The sequence below is a fragment of the Mus musculus genome, chromosome 16 (assembly GCF_000001635.26).
Source record: "Mus musculus strain C57BL/6J chromosome 16, GRCm38.p6 C57BL/6J".
Classification (NCBI taxonomy): domain Eukaryota; kingdom Metazoa; phylum Chordata; class Mammalia; order Rodentia; family Muridae; genus Mus; species Mus musculus.
Genome location: NC_000082.6, coordinates 29,598,950 through 29,619,522, shown reverse-complemented (window position 1 = coordinate 29,619,522; position 20,573 = coordinate 29,598,950). Strand labels below are relative to the sequence as shown.

At 40.1% G+C, this 20,573-nt stretch overlaps 1 protein-coding gene across 7 annotated transcripts in view; it reads right to left on the bottom strand.

Annotated features, from left to right (window-relative positions):
• Opa1 (OPA1, mitochondrial dynamin like GTPase) overlaps nucleotides 1–20,573 on the bottom strand; it is an 83,847-nt gene that overhangs the window by 43,605 nt on the left and 19,669 nt on the right. For all 7 annotated transcript variants that reach the window (XM_006522656.4, XM_006522655.3, XM_006522654.4 and 4 more), the window contains 15 exons: nucleotides 17,258–17,311; nucleotides 13,907–14,011; nucleotides 11,754–11,840; nucleotides 11,057–11,170; nucleotides 8,775–8,855; nucleotides 8,595–8,669; nucleotides 8,055–8,126; nucleotides 7,873–7,972; nucleotides 7,486–7,616; nucleotides 5,487–5,559; nucleotides 5,325–5,397; nucleotides 4,359–4,474; nucleotides 3,552–3,616; nucleotides 2,832–2,908; nucleotides 1,236–1,401 (listed from right to left, as the gene is read on the bottom strand). In XM_006522656.4, coding sequence (XP_006522719.2) covers nucleotides 1,236–1,401; nucleotides 2,832–2,908; nucleotides 3,552–3,616; nucleotides 4,359–4,474; nucleotides 5,325–5,397; nucleotides 5,487–5,559; nucleotides 7,486–7,616; nucleotides 7,873–7,972; nucleotides 8,055–8,126; nucleotides 8,595–8,669; nucleotides 8,775–8,855; nucleotides 11,057–11,170; nucleotides 11,754–11,840; nucleotides 13,907–14,011; nucleotides 17,258–17,311 — 1,389 coding nt within the window. The remainder of the gene's footprint in view (nucleotides 1–1,235; nucleotides 1,402–2,831; nucleotides 2,909–3,551; nucleotides 3,617–4,358; nucleotides 4,475–5,324; nucleotides 5,398–5,486; nucleotides 5,560–7,485; nucleotides 7,617–7,872; nucleotides 7,973–8,054; nucleotides 8,127–8,594; nucleotides 8,670–8,774; nucleotides 8,856–11,056; nucleotides 11,171–11,753; nucleotides 11,841–13,906; nucleotides 14,012–17,257; nucleotides 17,312–20,573) is intronic.

The following is a 20,573-nucleotide window of genomic DNA, read 5'->3' as shown; positions in this document are numbered from 1 at the left end:
AGAAAGTAGAAAGACAGAGTTACCAGTGCCATGGTGACGATGACTAGTTTCACCATTGCAAGTTTGGGACATTTGTAAATGTCCCATCTCAGGACACACCCAGAACACTGTGAAGAGGCTCCCCAGTTATTTTCATGGTAAGTCAAGAAATGACCAGAGTTCAGAACGTGCAACATAGGCAGAGGCTGCAAAGGCTGCTGGGAGCAGACACACACACACACACACACACACACACACACACACACACACACACACACACACACAGCCATTATAGAGGCTCAGGAAGGCAAGAACAGTGCTGAAGAAGTCAGCTTGGACAGGACAGCCTATGCCATTTCCAAGGCAGGTATGAAAGATAAAATCACTAAATCACTTTTAGTATTGACCACAAGGTTTTTTTTTTTCCAGGCAGGGTTTCTCTGTGTAGCCCTGGCTGTCCTGGAACTCACTCTGTAGACCAGGCTGGCCTCGAACTCAGAAATCCACCTGCCTCTGCCTCCCAAGTGCTGGGATTAAAGGCGTGCGCCACCACTGCCCAGCTGACCACAAGTTTTTGAGCAACTCTTCTGAGTCCAGGACAAACTGGCTCTCAGCTGGAATGGGAGGCTGGACAAACGCTGATAATGTAGATAATCCTGAGTGGTTACTATGAGTGGGCAGGTGTTACCTGAGTATTTTACATATTAACTCATCTAATTCTGATAGCAACCCTGGCAGGAAGGCTCATTCTCAGATGAAGCGGCAGGAAGGTTAAGCAAGTAGGGCAGCTATCAGTCTTCACGTGGTTGGGCAAAGACACCACGGGGCAGAAATGGATTAAGGTGCTTTTATTTTGTAAGCAATTCCTAGTCAACACTAGTGAGACCCTAACTGAATGCACATGTAAGCGTTACAGGTCCTGGAGAAAATGTAAACGCAGTAATGTTTAGTCCATTTACAGAAGCTCAATTCACAGGTCTAAAATATTTCACCTTCAAGGCAGTTTTGCTGGTTGTATTAAATGATATCTGTGGCAGGAGAAGCAAGGCCTTCTGGCATCCTGCTTAGTAAGCTTTCATGTTAGCAGCAACTGAGAACAATGCCAAATTAGCTCCAGCAGAGAAGCAGGAGCCGAGCACACATGAAGGGTTATGGCTCCAGAGGAAGACAGTGACTGTGAGGGTGGACAGACCCACAAGCCACAGCACCTAGGGCCTCCAGACAATGCTTCTTACCCAGTTACATTATATCCTAACCTCGACTGCTTTATTAGGAAGCTGCTTGTCAGTCCACTGTTTAAGCTTGATGTCTACTGTGGTGTTAAATGTTCCCGAATTCATGGTCTGGGCAGCTGGAAGGTAGATGTTCTCAATCACATGTGTTGACACTCGTTCCCACAGGGATTGCTGCAGGATTTCCTCCCTGAGATTGAAAAGAAGGGTCAAGAAAGCCAATATAGCATGAAACGTTTGTAAAAACACGAGCAGCAGCAATTACCTACACATACTTGAAGGGTTGAAAAATTTGAGATATGTATATATCTATGAATCAGAGAAATCAAGAGATAGTTTCTATCATCTATTTTGAAGGATATTTTGTGTTAAGAGTGATATATTTTTAAATACTACAGGCTTATTAGAAGATAACCGAGGCATGAGTAATTTGTTAATTAAAATACACTTAAAAATTTCCAGTCTTTTTATATATAGTTCATTTGAACGACCTGTAGTCTGTCTTGCTGTTGATACAAGGTTACCCATGGAGCACAGGCTACCTCAGAATTTGTGTTTCTCCTGCTTCTGGCTCCTGTGTGCTGTGATTACAGGCATCTGCTATCATCTAGTCTGTTTGCTTTTAATGCCCTGTCGCAATAAGTTTAAGAATGCCTATATTTAGGCTGGAGAGTTGGCTCAGTGGTTAAGAGCACTGACTGCTCTTCTAGAGGTCCTGAGTTTAATTCCCAGCAACCACATGGTGGCTCACAACCATCTGTAATGGGATCTGATGCCCTCTTTTGGTGTGTCTGAAGACAACTACAATGTACTTATATATAATAACTAAAATTAAAAAAAAAAGAAAAAAGAATGCCTATATTTACGTAAACATAAATTGAAGATGATAAATTGAAAATGATAGCTTCCCATTGGATTCATATGACAAATTCTCAAAGGGATCAATCTACTACTTAAAAAAGAAATCTAAGTAGAAAGGAATTTAAAAAAAAAAGTAACACATAGTGGGTCTGGAGAGCAGGTGCTGTGGTTAAGAGCACTGGTGGCTATATCAAAGGACATGAGTTCTAGTTTCAGTATCCACAGGGCAGCTCAGAACTGTATGTAACTCCAGTTCTAGAGGCTCAGGGTTCTATTCTGGCCTCTGTGGGCAATAGATACATTCAAGCAAAATGCTCGTATACATAAAATTAAAAAGATGTTATTGTGCACAGCTCAGCACATAAACATTACAGAAATCACCAGTTCTGCTCTGAAATGAGAGCTAAAAAGGCATATACCATTTTTCTTTTACAGAACAATGTTCTCTAGGATGCTATTCTCCATTAGTAATAACCAGTCCTGACTAGTAATTTTGTGGCAATTTCATGAAATTATGTGTAAATGACTCTACAGAAACCTCAAACCTGTGTCTGTTAAGATAAGCTGAAGGCAAAGCCAGATTCAATAGGAGCCTTGAGTAAGCTACCGTGTGGCCATTCAGTTGACAGTCTACAGCTGCAGCTGTGTTTTAAGGAGACACTTCACTCTCTGGCCTACTTCACTGTGAACACCGGCAGGAAAACCCACTGCTTTCGTCTATGCTGAGGGAAAGCCATGGAGGAGAAGACGAGCACTCACCAGTGCTTTGGCGTGACCTGGCTCAGACTGATGACCTCATCGAGGATCTCATTTTTAGCTTTTTCAAAGAGTTCATTCTAGGCAACAGAGATAGAAATTAGCACTGTCGTGAGACACTACATTTGTCCTGTCATGCCCTTCAGAGATACCCAAAAGGAGGGCACAGATAGGGTGGTCCCCCAATCTCCTTTAGGAATGCCATTACTCAGGTAAGGACTGAGAGGCAGGCCCACTGTCTACCCTTTTCAATTCTCATTGCAGTTTTTAAAAACATTTCCACATAACAATTACTAAAGAAACAACACACAAATCAGTGATCAGTAATATTCAGTTAATGCTGGGTTGTACAACTAATGCTACTTTAAAATCAAAGAAAAAGAATATTTAATTCCCATTAAATAGACCATATTTCCAAAGTAAATACCAAGAAAGTAAAAGGCTAATATATAGCTAAAACCAAAAATGAGATTACATAGGCATACATCAATAAGACTACTAAAAAGTTCATGCCTTTCTCAGAAAACACTTTAGCATGTTTTATACCTTACGGTCCCTGACTATTTGAAATGTTACAATCATTATTATTATTATAGAAAGACAACTCTTCCTAAGTAACCATCCATACAACCACAGAACTCAGCTCTCAGGGCAACAAGAGCCCTGACGGAACAGTGAGTGAAGCAGCTGCAGGACCCGCCTGAGGGGCATTTGGACCATTACCCTGTCGAGCTCTCGCAGGCGCGGGTAGTTATTCTTCCATTCCGTCTCTAGGTTAAAGCGCGTGGCTGTGGAGAAAGCAAGATGCTCAGGTCCGACTGCCCCATCTCCAGACACAGAGGTTGAAGGCCTACTTCTCTATCTTCTTATTAGCCAGGGTTCTGAGAGTTTCTGCGCTCCAACATTCTGAATTTTATTACTACAGTTATCTAAACTCTTTGCCTTACTTGTAGTTTTATCTGCTTCATTTTACAAGTCCACAGCTGTAGCAGTTTAGTGCAGCTGCTAGGAAAGTGAAGTCTGGCCCTGTAATTGAGATCATGGGTCTAATGCTACTGACACTGGTCAGATAAGTTACTCTGCATCTTTGCCTTCTCGTCTGTGAAATGGAAATAAAGATAACACAGACTTGCTGTGGTTCTAAGTGGAATGAATAATAAATCCCCAAGGGCAAGTGGGGAGAACCTATTCCCGCTGGATGAAACTACAGAAGTAGACTTGGTGCAGAGGGTGGCTACAGGGAAACAGTCCAGTGTAGGGCTTCCCAGAGTCTCCTCTGTCAGGGAGGGTCCAAGTTCTCTACATGCCACTGAGCTTTCTCTCAACACTACCGTAAGCCTGCTGCTTCTGACAGGGAAAGTCAGTTCTTGTACAACAGAGGGTTTGCGTCTCTCCATTTTCAATATATTGTCCAAACGTAAATCAAGTACTTGCAGACTGAGAAAGGAAGTAAAAACATCTGCTGAATTTGGAAGACTGTCAACTGTCACATGGCTGGATTTGTAGACTTGCTTTAAGAAGGCAGCTTACCTTTAAAACTATCAGCCTGTTGTTCAACTGACTCTCGAACCATTTTCCAAAAGCAGTCTGACACAGCAAGGCTGAGATTTCTCGTGGTGACCTGGTGTGCCTTTAGCATGCTTGTCCTACAGGAGACCAGAGCTAAAGTGTGTCAGAATGACAAAGGAGCGCTTACCTCACACTAACACTGCCCCGGCAGGCTTTCTGCCGGGAAGAGAATGGGTCTTGTCTGAGCTGTCCAGCAAGGCAAGCAAGTACTGAGCTCTGAAGTCCGTGACTGTGGGGCTGAAGGGATGGCTTTTGTCTACGAGACACTGGTCAGTGTGGTGAGTGCACGTGACCAGTGAGCACAGCAGTGGACAGTATAGTACTACAGGCTTGTGGCTTCCGTCCCAGTAAAAAGAGAATCCTGGGCAATGCTTGCAGGACTACGTGTGCAGGAACGATTCTTACTTCTGGACTAATCTGAGGCAGGCATGTTTCTCTATTTCCAGACCTCTATGTAGACATTTTCTGTATAATTCAATTGCTCTTTTAGTTCTTCCATTTCGCTTTGTGGTTTAGCATCTTACTTTTCTGTCAGTTGCTTCCAGTATCTACTTAGGAATATCCTGTCGCCACCTCCCACTCCAACTTTTTCTATTATTATAAGAGGAGTGTGCACACATTTTTTTTTATGTGCACACATTAAAAAAAAACATTAATTAAAAAAATCACTTTCTAGGGAAAACAACATGAGAGGTGTGAGAATTGTCTCTGCTCACATCCACAGAGGCAGTCTACCGTACCATGTGATAAACTGCTTCCAAATCTGTCTAAGAGTACTCAAGGACAGCCCCATTAGACATGCACCCCCACGCAGATAAATGGCTAACAGTAAGCTAACTGCTATAAGACATGATTGATAAAGCGGAAGCAGTTCAGGGTAACAAGCTCTCATTGTAAAGTCGTTGAATATTGTAATATGACACCTACTTTAGCAGTTTTGAATTCTGAAAAAATTCCTCTTCATACTCTCTTATAGCTTCAATACTTTCAGAGCTGTTTCCTAGGAAAGATTTTCATCAAGAAAATTAATCTTTATTATCTGAAACAACAAAAACTAAAAGTAAGTTATAATAATCCACCTTTGCATACCTTTTCCTGTTACGACAGCAAAATAACCCAGAGCTTTCATTGGGAAGAGCTTGCCTTCAATTATCTGTTGTATCTATGTCAATAAATTGGAAAAATAAATGTGAAATATAGGCTCACTTCACTTTTCAACGTACAACATTCGATTTAGAAAGCAAAATGTTAAAAACTCTAGACATGTATTATTTACTAGCATACGCATCTGTACTCAAAAGCATACAAATGTGCTCTCATTGTTATCTGAGGGAAATAGATTTACCATAGATATGCTGAAAATGTCTTATAAATGTATATACATGTTTATACGAAGATTAAAACTGGAATGGTTCATAGTGCTTCTGGTCAGACCCTGTTTGGGGTTCATCCTCTGCCATTCACTAGTATGTGACCTTAAGTAAATGAGTCATTTTAAATAAAAGGTTATAGAGGTTTTAAGATAATGACACTTAGTACAGTTGATGGCACAGAGAAGCACTCAGTAAATAGCTTTATTACTTTTCTTTATAGTTTCTTTGAATATTTAAAAATTTAAATCCTATGAAATTAAAGAATTACATTTGTTCTCTGTATATGTATGTGTGAGAATTCTTATGGAGAGAGGAAAACAACTATGGAAGTTAGCTCTCTCTTTCTAGGGATCCAACTCCTGTCAGATTTGCTACAGCGCCTTTACCTGCTGAGACATCTTGTGGTCCCAGATTACCTGAATTCTAACTAAGTTGGATTGCTTTTTATTCATTTTTCTTCATATCTACTTAAAGTAACATATTTTGGTGTTCAACTCTTTTAAAGATAAAAATCCTTTTCTGAGTGTGATAAAAACTATGGAGTCAGGACTCAGGAAAGCACATATTCACATAATCCATCATTCACACATGATGTGAGAATTTCTTCTTCTGGAGATGCGTTTAGATTAACACTGGGTGAGACAAGTTAAACCTGGGCTGAAGACTCAGGTCATTGCCACAGAAAAGCCTGAAGTAAGCTTCCATGGCATCTCAGATGAATTTCGAAGTGACTACTCCAGAGGAAAAAGGAATGGAAGCAACAGGGGAGAATAGAGGTTGCAGACACTAATTCTACCTAGCTTCGCCTTCTTTGCATGAGGACCAATACTGCCACAGCAATACTGCCTTGTTCTTAAAAATAAGGCAGACGGGTAGAGGCTCAAAGACAAATTGCTACAGCAGGCCTGAGGGGACAACACAAAAGGCCTGCTTGCTTTCTTTTGTCTGGCATTCTTGGGCAAGTAACACGGTATGTGCTAACTAGTTTTCTTCTAGGACTTTGAAATTTTGGCTACACCTCTGAGAGAAGGCTCCTGGAAACCAGAGGAGGATGCCTCTAGCCTGTATCCAGTGTATCTTCTCCTTCATGGCTCTGTAATGAATCTTTGAGGCTAGTATGACTATGTGGCAAGCCATGGGAGTCTGTCAAAAGAATCACTGCCTCTGGGGACCCTGACACAGAGGAAAGTCCCACAGGTATAAGGTGGGAAAGAGACATCCGAAGCAGTAGCAGTGGGGATGAGAACCCAACAGCATTGTTCTACAGGCAACTCTAATAGAATATGAATTTATCATTTGTAAACAAGCCAGGTACATAACACTTGGTGCTGGAGAACCATTCTAATTACTGAGCATCATTTGACTATTAACTCATCACAAACTATGAGATCATATTATAAATGTCTTCATTCCTACCAGATGAGGAGCCTAAAGCACCGAAAAGCTGAATAACTTACCCCAAGATCACACAGCAGCAAATGGTAGTGCCAGGACTTGGAGCTAAGCAAATCTCCTTCAACTTTACCATGTGTACCTTAAAGAGTACAGGTCTTAAGCCAGACCTGCCCCAGAAAAAGCCTACATTTTCAACTCGAGGGAAATAGCTGAGTTGGTTAAGTGCTCACCTTGCAAATTCAAACACCTAATTGAGATTCCCAGAATCCATATGGGGAAAACTTAGCCTGTGTACCCTCCTCCCCTCCTCTTATTCTCACCCTGCTTGGACTGGCTACATTTTTTTCTGCCAGGTCTACTTTGGTCAAAACAAATATGGTTCTTCTTCCATGAGGATCCATTTGACTGACCAAGTCTGTAACAATACTGCGCTCAGCATCTACGGATCCGTCTGAAAAAGAAAAACAACAGTGTAATCATTACTGATTATAAACATTTAGTCATAATATATTTATTTTAGGAGTGTAGCCAATAAAAATTCCAATGATGAAAAATAGCAGAAACTTCCCAGCTTAGATCCCATTTGTTGACAGAATGAATAGGAGAGGTGAGAACATGTCTGCCACGTGTGCTTATATGCATACGCTGCTGCCATGCTTCAAGAGCAAGAGGAAAGCATGGGGCAGTGAGAATCTGCTGGGGTTTACCTTGGATGCACAGGATGATGGCGTTAGGATTCTGCATGTAAGCTTTGCTGATACTGAAAATAGTTTCCTTTGTGTCGGGAGCCATGCCTGATGTCACGGTCTTGAAGAAAAGGTTTTAAGAGTCATTACAGATAGCTTTCCGGGCAGGAATCAAATGGGAAGTATCTTGCGTATGTACTTACGTTGATGACACCAGGCAAGTCCACGAGCACCATCCTCTGCAGCCCAGGGCCTTTGACATTTAGAGATATGGTCTATTCAGGAAGAGAAAGAGCAAGCTCTTGGGGTGTCTTAAGAATATTAAATATTCTGAAAATTCTCTATCTTCTTCATTTAGATATTTATTTCAGAAAAAAATCTATTTTCTTTTGGTCCCATAGAAATTATTCTAGAAAATTCACCCCACAATGATGTTTGGAACATTTAAAAACTCTGCTGAGTGTGGTGGCACACGCCTTTTATCCCAGCATCAATGAGGCGGATGGAGCTCTGTGAGTTCAAGGATAGCCTGGTCTACATAAGTTCTAAGTCAGCCGGGGCTGAAAAGTGAGATTCTGCCTCAAAAGAGAAAAGTAAATTAAAAACTGAAAAAAAAAATGTATCTATACATGTTGGAATAGCTATAATCTAAATATCATATTAATATCCATATCCATATTATTAATATCCATAAAAACTTCATAAAAACCCAAATCTTGGCTGAAATGAATTGCTGGCCTTACCTCGGGGCTAACAGTACAACCTTCTTTCACATTTTTCCTCATTCGGAGTTCGATTTCATGTCTTAATGCTGCAAGCTATTAATGGAAAAGAACAAAGTCCTAAGACAATTATCATGACAAATACTCCACTTCATGGGGTTCTAAGGCGACATAGAAGAACCTAAGGTGAAGTCTACTTACATCTTCCTCCTTGGTGAGATCAAATTCCCGAGAGCTATCTTTAAACAAGGCCACATGGTGAGGGCCTTCACTGAGAGTCACCTGAAAGGACAGACATACACAATGATACCTTACAGTAACATTAATCACAGCACCTGGACAGTCCAGACAGGGCCAATCCCTGCACCTTCATGGTATGCTCAGGTGCAGTCAAGCACGGTTGCTCGGCACTGTCACTTTGAAATGAGATGGTGGCTTCTCAGTCTTTTAGGACCTAGTGCTACTGGCCTTTTTGCCTTTGGGCAATACTCTGAAGACAAGCAAGAACAGAAACCAGCTCTCTACAGCTTGAAGAATTCAAAGAGAAGCCAACATTTAATTTGAGATGATTTCAGGGAGAGGACAGTTCATTTAGCCACCACTGTTCAGTAAGTTCACTACACAGATGGGGTCACAGATGGGGAAACACAGGGCTGACTGCCTCTGCTTCAGATCTCACCCCACAGACAGGCAGAGTGTGGTCAAAGCTATGGTACCACAGCACAGACTGACCCTGGCTGCCAGGAGTCACAACAAACTTCTTAGGAGAGGCATTGGGGAGGAATAGTTCACAACAGAAGTGACAGCGAGTCATTTTACAAGGGCTTCCAAACTTGATGTCCCTTAACTTTTAATGCATATATCCCAAGGTATCATAATTATACTATTTAACTTTAAAAATGTATTTGTGGGCTGGAGAGATGGATCAGCAGTTAAGAGCACTGACTGACTGCTCTTCTGAAGGTCCTGAGTTCAAATCCCTGCAACCACATGGTGGCTCACAACCATCTGTACAGCTACAGTGTGCTCATATACATAAAAATAAATAAATAAATCTTTAAAACAATGTATTTGCTTACACTGAGATAAGCTAAGCAAGTTACACAAGAAAAGAGAAACCAGCTGCTGGAAGAACTATCCCAAAGGCCTTGGGGGATTGTCCCTACAGCTATTTTCCTTGGAGTACTTGCTGATCTATGGTGCTGGACAAAGGGCTAAGAAAAAAGCTTAAACTCTATGACAATTGCACTGTCAAACAAACCAAAATAAGTAAACAAACAAACAAACAAGTAAATAAAAAAAAAATTGGAATTCCGGGTGTTAAAGCAATTCAGGGTGTTAGCACCTCAGGTGCTAAGATCCTAGCAAAAAATGAACTGCCGAAACGAATCACCCAAAAAATGAATCCTTCATCTTATGTGCTATGTCCCTTCAAGACAGGGATATTTAGAAACCAAGCAGAAAGCTGGGTTAAAGAAGCCAAAATGCTAAGCCCAGATTTGCCAATTTCACTGCTCTCAGGAGACACAAATAGGAGTTTATCAACAGCAGGCAATGGCTTGTCTGAAGGCAACCTGCCTCCCAGGTTAATTTCCTGAAGTATCACACACAGGAAGGTGACCTACCACCAAAATAAACTTAATTAAAACATCAAGATATTTGTTTATTTGGTAATTTGGCTGCACAGCTCTCAAGTGTTCTATATATAATACCACAATGTCAAAAGTTTACTCATGCCTGGTAGGTCAGGCTGGCACATATTAAGAGCTGAATAAATATTCATACTTTTTTTTGTTTTTCGAGACAGGGTTTCTCTGTATAGCTCTGGCTGTCCTGAAACTCACTCTGTAGATCAGGCTGGTCTCGAACTCAGAAATCCGCCTGCCTCTGCCTCCCAAGTGCTGGGATTAATGGCGTGTGCCACCACGCCCAGCTATAAATATTCTTAATAAAAGAGTCTACAGCCATTTACTTTCTTCCTGTCTCTATTGGTGAGTTGTTAGCGGTTTTATATATTGCACGGCTTACTTACATGCACACATGCATACACACACACCCCTCCACACACACACACACGCCCCTCCACATAAACCCCCCCCCCCCAAAACTCCTTTATCCCAGTGACTCTGTTCTTGTAATGGTTTCCTCCTACCATTTTTTTCTAGCTTAACAGATCATGATAACCGGCATATAAATACTATAGGAAACTATCTACATTTGATGACACCACTTGCAATATTCTCATTTTCTGAGAGCAGCCTCTTTATGTGTCTTATTCCAGATAATATCAAGAGGCCTTCCAATGTCACGTAGACAGCCACTTCCTTTACCACCTCTCTTCACTCCCTCTCAGCTCTGGACATGTGTGTGCCCCTAGCTGTGCCCCCTACTAATTCCCACAGTGGGACTAACCCCCAAGGCTGTGTGAGAGCCCCCTTTAGCTGTGTGAGAGCCGTCGGTGGGACGCCTCCCTCCCTTCCCACCTTCACTGGAGAGCGTGTCATCATCTCGCCGGACCCTCTCGGGAAGATCCGGGCCTGAGCAATCATTTCCAGCACACTGGTTTTCCCAGCACTCTGATCTCCAACCACAACAACCTATCACAAGACAAGGAGCATACATTAGTTCTCTTCTGATACCAAATTAAATGTATGTAGGGTTTGAATGTTATCATTTAAAACATATTTTAAGATATTTAGAGCCAAAAAAAGTGTTTGTTTGTTTGTTTTCTTTTTTTTTTGAAAGAATGAAGTTTGATGCATGTAGGTACTCTGGAGATACATATAGCAAAAGAATTAATTGGCTCCACTATTTACATTCAAATTTTTGTTTTGAAAACTATGCCAATTGAAAGTTATTTCTAAAACCAGATCATTAACTTTCCACAAATATTTTCCATAACCAGTTTACATTTTACAAACATACTTTTGGATTCTGTTAGACTAAATTTCATCCAAACGTTTACAGTTTTTGCCTAGGTATTTTAACACTATAATGAATGTATAATGGCAAATATCTGACATTTTTCTTCCAAAACATATATATTTGCTTTTATGGTCTCCAAAATAAGGAACGAAGCAATGCTTTGTATCTGAGGTATCATGGGAAATACAGAAATTACTATGACACAAGGAAAGAACTTTCCTGCTGACAGCAGGTCCTGGTCTATTTTCCCCTTACCCGTGGTAGGTGATCTTGTGTATTGTAACTGGCATCATAATCAGAAAGAACATCAAGAACTTCAGAATACATATCAATCAAAGATTTCTGCAAAAAAATTAAAATTAGCAAAAGTCAGTGAAAATAAAACAAAGACCACAGATACATGAAGAGAAAATGTAGATACATTCAAATTTGCATTGTTTTTTTCTTACTATATGTTTTCATAGTAAAACTAGTATAAGAATTAATGCTACTTCTTCAGTTTATTTATTAATTTAGGATTTCATAATCTAGTTAGACAGTAAAAGAGAAAGCCTATTAACATTAATGAGTTAACCATTAACACCATAAGAGTCAAATACACTGTCAGGTGACCAACTAACAGAGAAATCACACTCTGCCAAGACTAGGCTCTGTGAGAACAGAGAAGAAGGGGAAGGAGTATTAGGCAGGGAGCGCATGCGTGTAAGAGCAGGCTGGGAGCACGGGCGTGTGAGAGCCTGGAACAGAGTAGAGAAGTGGTCAGGGTCAGTGTTCAAGCAAGAGAGCTTACGCAGCCTAAGAACTGGGAAGGCTGCAGTGCAAGCAAAGGACAAACGTCCTCCGTTGCTTTTCTTTGGACACCAGGATTGAGCATGGCATCATGAATACAACAGCTTCAAGTAGGCCAAGGAACACACACACACACACACACACTCACACTCACACACACACACACACACACACACACACACACACACACACACACACTCACACTCACACACACACACACACACACACACACGTCTGAGAACAAAGGGTACCCAGCAAGCACTTACTAAGTAGGGTTAGTGGGAACACTATGGAAGTTTAAGCACACTTTTGCCTCTTAATACAGAGACTCCTAAATGGCATATAGCTGCTCTCATGTCTTCTAAAAATAAACACATTGCATAACTATTGTATCTCATGAGGAAACATCATTTCTAAGACAACTCTATTTCCTATCGCTTGATCCTGACTTCTCAGAGGCCAGGAGCACTGTAAAAACAGTTAGGCTTTCATGCATTGGGCGCTGACGACTTAGAGCCAAAGTTACTAAAGCACGTTTGTTAAACTAGAGAGACATCTTCAGATCTTGGTTCTAGAACATGTGTCATGATCCGCTATGAGTCTCCCATGCTGCAGCAACTCACTTTTACATATTCTGAGACAATGATTACTGCATTAAACTTTCAAGTTAAAAGAACAAGTCAACTTAACACATCTTGCTTGGGTCTGTGGTGATAGCATTATTGATAGTGGTAACTAACAATATATCAACGACAATAATATCAACATACACTTATTTTCAAAAATTGCTATAGTAGAAAACTTCCCTTGGAAAATAAGAGTTAAAATTCAAAACTGAAGACAAATCAACATGGAAACACCAGTAAGGCAACAGTGGCATGAGTCCCGTAAGTATTCGGCAAACTACAAATCCTCATTTGGGGCAGGCAAGATGGCTCAGCACATAAAGGCACATATCACGCAAGCCTGGCGACCTGAATTCAATTCCTGGAACCCAGTAAAGGGGGGGAAGGGAGAATCACCCCCACCACAGACAGACAGACAGACAGGCAGGCAGGCATACATCCATGTCATACACATATTTGTGCACAGATAATAATTTTTAAAAAGTTTTTAAAAGAATCTCAATTTCATAAATATGAAAATTAAGCCTGAAGATAAGCTAGGTATTTTATTAAAATAGACTGATTCATAAGAAAGTCCTCTTAAAATATGAAGATTTTTATGGGCATAATATATGATGGATTTGGAAACTTCAAGTTATGAATTATTTACACTGTCTAGAAGTGAAAAGATGATACATGCTTCCTAATTTATTAAAGTGTTTCATCCTTTAGGGTCTGGGGAGATGGCTCAGTGGTTTAGAGCATAGGCCGCTCCTCCAGAGGACGCAGGTTCACTTCCCAGCACCCACACAGCAGCTTACATAACCATCTGTTACTGCAGTTCCAGGGATCTGGCTTCCACAGACACCAGGCATGCAAGTGCTGCATGGATATACATGCCAGCAAAATACCCGTACACATAATATACTTTTAAAAAGATAACTGAAAAGGTCCACTATTTGCCCCCAGTGTCAGCGTCAGCGCTCTGGGACCCACTAACGGTTGCTGGAGCACCTTGAGCTTCCTGTGGTGGATGCCTTTGTCGTCCTTCTGCAGCACCAGCTTCCGCAGCTCTTTGTTCTCCTTTTCCAGGCGCTCCAAGATCCTCTGATACTTTAACTGCAACACAACAACACACGGGACCGTGTAAGAAACAGATGGGCAAGCAAATAAATATTAAGTCTAATTAAAATCTTCCCCAAATTCTGAAATTGTATGACTAAATAGTTATACTTATTATTTTTACATTTAAAATCTTCATGACTATAGAGAAAAAATAAAACTATGATTATTTCAAGCAAGCAGTGAAATCCATAATTTTCCATTATAGTTGAGCATTTAACTTATAATTATTTGCTTCCTATGTTGAAGAAAAAATTAAAAAATGACAAAATTAAGAAGTTAAAGAAGTCTGGTCTAACCTTAAGAAATAATATTTTCTATGATTTCAAAAATAAACTGTTCAATACAGGGCTATGGCTAGAGCTTACATCATTCTCATTTGGACATTATTTTAACAACGATGGTATGATATACAACATGAACAAGTGACACCTAAGCTTGCCTTAAGTGGTGACCCACAGAAGTAGATGCTTTACAGGCAGGGAGCAGGTTAGGGACACCTGGCAGCTCCCCTAAGGTCACCTTGTGTGGGGAGGAAAAGCATTTAAACACGTCTGTCTGAGTTAAGTGGCCTACATTCTTCCACATTCCACATTGTTTCTACCTAAAGTACTGACATAAAAACATATAGTTAAGAAGGCCAATTTACTGCAGGTTGTTATTTCAAAGTAGCAAAATGGCAACACACTTTGCTTTTCAAGGCAAGCTGTTCAAACTGGTCATCTCCCAAAAAATTAAGACTCACACTTCCCTATAATCAGCAGAATGCTTAGATGTACAACTTATACCTCAACGTGGGAAATGTTTCTTAGACGTTTTAGGTTTTAAACTCCTGAAAAAATGGTAAATAACAGGAAACCAAAGTCCTGTCCTTATAGAATGTACAAGTTGGGCCTCGTGACATGGCACAAGTACAACTACTTGCCTGTATGATAAACATTTTGCAAAGCGTTCTTTTATAGCCCATAAAGACAGTAACCTCTAGCATCTCTTTGCTGTTTAGAAAACAGCCACTGGCCATATACAGTTACTGAGATCCTGAAATAGTGCTTTGGAAACATGCAAGGGTCTTTTAGGGGTTGGAGAGATGGATGGCTCAGTGATTAAGAGCACTGTCTGTTCTTCCAAAAGAACTGAGTTCAGTTCCCAGCAACCACATGGGGGCTCACAACCATCTGTAATGGGATCTGTTGCTCTCTTATGGTCTGCAGGTGTACATGCAGATAGAGTACTCACATACATTAAAATTAATTCTCATTTTAACCCTTTTAAATGAAGATGAACAACTTCACATATAGCCTGTGCATTCTTTTCGGTGAGCATCACTGACAGGGATGGAGATGACCGCACGGCCCATCTCATCACGTGCTCCCCACACGGTGGTGTAGCCACAAAGGGCTCACAACTGGAACTGCATGAGTGCAGGGTTTACCTCTACAGAACATTTCTTTGTAAATATGGAATCAATTTGGGGGGAAATCTACATTTCTTCCCTTGGTACAAGTGTCAAACTGCAGCCACTAGAAGTGTAAATGGGCTGACACACATGTCCAACCTGAGGACAGTTATGAAATCAGGTCCACACAAAATTATAAATCTTAAAATCTCATTTTTTTTTTGTCTGAGTTTGTGTGATTTCATTTGTAACTCGACTGTGTGGTTCTTCAGTGTGAACCTTGTAGACAACTAGGTAGTCAGAAGTTTGGGCACGCTTGTATAGAACAAGCAATTCTCAAGTTTTAGGCTGTGTCATAATTACCTAAGGGCTTTAAAAACAAAGTGGTGAGCAGGCATTTAGGAGACTGAGGCAGGAGGATTTGAGTTCCAGCTCAGCTACATGGCAAGACCCTCTCGCAAACCAAAACCATATAAAGGGAGCTTCAAAATGCCCCAGAGACTGCTGAGCTCCCTGCCAGAGATTCTGACTCAGGGGGTTTAGGATGGGCAAGAATCCGGTTTTCTAATAAGTTCCCAGGGAATATTGATGTTATGGCTCCAGGGACCACTCCTGGTCTCTCAGAGACTAGAGATTTATTTTATTAATTTTTAAAAAGAATAGCAAGCTGGGCGTTGTGGTGCACGCCTTTAATCCCAGCACTCGGGAGGCAGAGGCAGACGGATTTCTGAGTTCGAGGCCAGCCTGGTCTACAGAGTGAGTTCCAGGACAGCCAGGGATACACAGAGAAACCCTGTCTCGAAAAACCTAAATAAATAAATAAAAGAATAGAATAGCTTATTGAGTACACTGTAAGGGTGTTGTGATCTGGGCAGTAAGGAGGGTAAGGAGTCTTAACTCATGGCACACTGGCCTCAAGAAAGACAGGGGCCAGCCAAAGCACAGGCTCTCTAGTACAGTTATACATGGGACTCCATGGCAGGTCAAGGAAAGCCGTGCACCAGAAACAGAATAGTTATATGATTTCATTCAGATTGCTTCTTCTTGTATGTTTTCCCTAAAAAGATCCAAGATGATCAGTATCTCTTTTGGCTTATAAAAATAAGTTTTGATTATATGCTATTTATATAGAATAACTGCTGTGGGAAAAGTTTATACCAGAAAGGTAGCTACTTACTACATTATATAGAACTGATTTTTAAATAATGATTTTTATCATCAATCCCTAAAAGATCAATCAGCTTATACCACCAGAAAAATCTTTAGGAAAAAAATTATATTGATTTCAGAATTCAAAGAAAGAAAGAAAGAAGGAAGGAAGGAAGGAAGGAAGGAAGGAAAGAAAAGAAAGAAAGAAAGAAAGAAAGAAAGAAAGAAAGAAAGAAAGAAAGAAAGAGAGAAAGGAACAAACAAACAAAGGGCTTTGGGGACTTATTAGAAATATATGAAGTCTCAAATTTCCTTACTTTGTATCTAGCGTAGCAAAGTGACAATAGAAGTATTAGATTACATAAGGACAAATACTTTCACCCATTCCCCCTCCACAATAGTTTATCTTTAAAATCAGAATGTGATCCACTCCAAATAGGACTCTAAATAAACGAGTTAATCTGGTGTTCACTTGGTTTCCTCTTTATTCCCTATTTCCCAATTAGCTTTTGTAGATATAAAAATTACTGCTAGAGGTAAGGGCCTAACATTAAGTATTTCAACTTTTGCTCTGCCGGAAAAGGAACACACTGTCTCCATCCCTAGAGAAGTTGCTGGGGCTAGAGCTGCCGCTCACTGTCACAGTGCTTGCCCCCATTTGTGATACCCTGGGCTCAGCTCTTGCTGACTACAGTTACCTGAGTATGCAGAAGTTCTTCTTGAAGTTGGTCAATCTTTTCTTTGTCTGACACCTAAATATTTAAAATAGATTAATTAGGGTTACATACAATATATAATAAGTTTAAGTTTTAAAGCAGCACTAATAGTATAAGCATATTTAAAATAAAATTTAAATCAAGTGAATATTTAAGATAATAAAAAACTTATCAATAAAAACAGTTCATCAAAATCTTATGAAATAGAAGCATTAAGGAGTCATTGTCCTGTTACCATGCTAGTCATCTGTTATGAAAGACTCGTTAGAAGCAGTGGAGATGACTATCTGGGCTTAATCTATCAGGAGCTTGCTCTGTACTAAGGCACAGGAACTTAATGTTATGAGTACTACCATTTTTCCAGAAACATCTATGGGGAAACCATACATGTTACTGCATTCAGCCACTGAAAAAGCTCTTTGGCTACAGTGTATCTTCTACAGAACAACTTTCAGCTTCCTCACTATCAGCAGAGATGTGCATAACAAACTGGCATCTCCAGAGAGTTAAGTGGAGCCAGAGGCTTGTCCTTAAATTCAATTCCAATGCAACACCAGCTAACTTTCACAGAGCAGAGGTATCTGCAGAAAGGAAACCAAGTTAAACAACTAAAGCTTTTTTGAATATAAAAAATAAAACTCACAGGTATTGTGCAAACTACTTCAAACTGTTATTGATAGTTCTAAGACAAACTATTTTAAAAGCTACCAAGTATCACGGTATAACAGAGTTTAAAGTAGTCACAATACAATAAACAGAAAATACAATGAAATGATGTCACTTATGGCAAGTTCACACAAGTGAGCACTGACTTCTTAACAGGGCACTGAGTTGTCTTCCTCAGCTCTTAAATGATTTCTTTTTTAAGGTAGACATTAATAAATCTTGTCCATGCTACAAAATGTTATTTTTAGATTTTTAACTCCAAATTCTAAATAACATTTCTAAATCCTCCCTTTTTCATGGATAATAATATTTTTTTCTCCTTAAATGTATATGTTTGAAACCTAAAATTATTTTGAAATGAGATTTTGTAACAGAAATTTTGTTTTTAGCCTTGAGTGGGAAGAAACTTGCTGATACAGTTCCACTTTCATTTTTATTATGTGCACTCAGGTAGACTGGACAAGAATTATTAAGTCTCTTAAAATGTGAGGAGGAGCCAGGCAAGTCAAAGAGCCCACAGCCCAAAGAACGAGACCTAAAGGACCAATACGAGTCAGAGCACTCCACATTAGGATCACAGGGCATGCTGTCATTCTGTTAAACATATGATCATAAACATTTGTGATGTAGAGTAAGTTCCTGGTTCATTTCAAAAGTACTGTGATTGGCTTTCTTCTACTAAATATTCATCCAACTGTAGCAAATCTACTGTAGGATATAGAAGCACTACTACTTTCAACTGTTTTTGCTTAACGTCTTCTTTCTGCGGCAGAGTCTCACTATGGAGACCAGGCTGGCCTCAGACTCAGAGATTGCTCTGCTTTGGCCTCCCAAGTGCTGGGCTTTAAGGTGTTTGCCACCATGATCAGCTTTGGGTTTTAAATGTAAATTGAGAGATTTTCTGAAATAGGAATACCCTGAGTTACTATAAAATAGTCAATGCTACTCAGCACGTGGAATAATAAAGAAACTAAAATAATTAAATTAAAAAGTTAAAATGTTAATATAAGCCAAGGACATTAAAGGTTAACTTAATAGGTTGGTTAAAATAAAAGACTACATAAGAAGGCAAAACAATTAATTAGAATATTATAAAAAAGGCATACTTCCTAGCTGCTTCATTTAAAAAGGATCACAATTAGTGTTTTAAAGTAGGTGGTATAGACAGAACTGAGATTTCATTTTTCCCCTAAGATTTAGGATGAAAATCTTAGGTTTAAAAATTGGTGTGAATATAACTTTTATATGTTTTCTTAGAGACTTGCATGAGCTCTTTCTAATCTGTCATTTACTGTAGTTATTTTTTAATGCACATGGGCGCGTGTGCACGTGAGTGCGTGCGTGTGTGCGTGCATGTGTGTGTGTGTGTGTATTTATGAGCATGTGTATGACTGTGTCCATGTGTGTGAAGGCCAGGGACACAATACACCCCCTTAGAGAAAGGGTCTCTACTGCTTTAGAGCTCTCCAGTTAGACTCGGCTGGCTGGCCAGGGAGCCCCAGGGAGCCCATCTCTGCCGCCCCAGCACTGGGACACTGCTACCTAGCTCATGCTTGTGAGGCCTGCTCTCTCCTGCTACCTGTTTAGACAGCTTAGATAAGTTTTCTTCCAATGGCTTTACTCGTAAAGCACAGCTATTTATAACATGAGACATGCTCTGCTGTATAATATATTTTGTTTTTACTAGGGAATGAATTTTAAAGTCACCCTGACAGGAACGAAGCCAGAGCATTTCTACAATTCCAAGGCTGTGAACCTGATGGAGAACGGGTGGGATCTTCCGCACAATGAGCTCATGTCAAAGCTCCGCATGAGAACAACACTGACTTTAGACCTTATTCCTCCTAGTAAGTCACTGTGGCTGTTTTGAAATACTGAAGTATGCATCTAAGAATCTGAAAAAGTATGTGTACATATTCACAGGAAGAAAACTACCAACACCTCCTGACTCTGGTTATCTCTCTTGCTCAGAAAATACAGGCAAACATTTTACTTCTAACAAAATATTAAAAAAAGGAGACCTAGATTTTCAAGAACAAAGAAATAATTACTTACAGGACTTAAAAGTGCCTATGGTTTATTTTCGGCCTCATGTAGACCTTAAATGCCTAGAATGATAAAAATCTCAGGAATACAGATTTTGACTATGATGGTAAAGAGCTGATGTCATCTCTGCACAAACTTTAGGAGCAGAGAAAGACAAGGTAAGGAACTAGATTTTCAGGATAGTAAGGGGAATGGGCTCATTATGGAATAGCATGAATTATTTTTAAAGGCCCATTAACTTTCACACAAGGCAACTACACAGTGGGCAGGAACAAGCCCTGGTTGGTGTCCCACTAGGTGTTCCTTTACAAACAAACCAGACAGAAGTACACTGTCCTATCCTTCTGTTACTATCCTTCACAAACTGCCAAAGAACAACTACAGGGCCATGTAAGTAACTACATAAACAGACCAGGAGTGGCAGATGTCCTTAAGTCTGAAGGCAGACTTGAAAAGCAGGCCTAAACTGAGCGTTCATGACCGGACTCTCAGAAAACTCAGTCAGGATTTATTACTTGTATCTCTGGAATGGTCAGAATTAGAAGCATTAGTATCGTCTTCTTAAGCCGCATCTTACATCTTACAG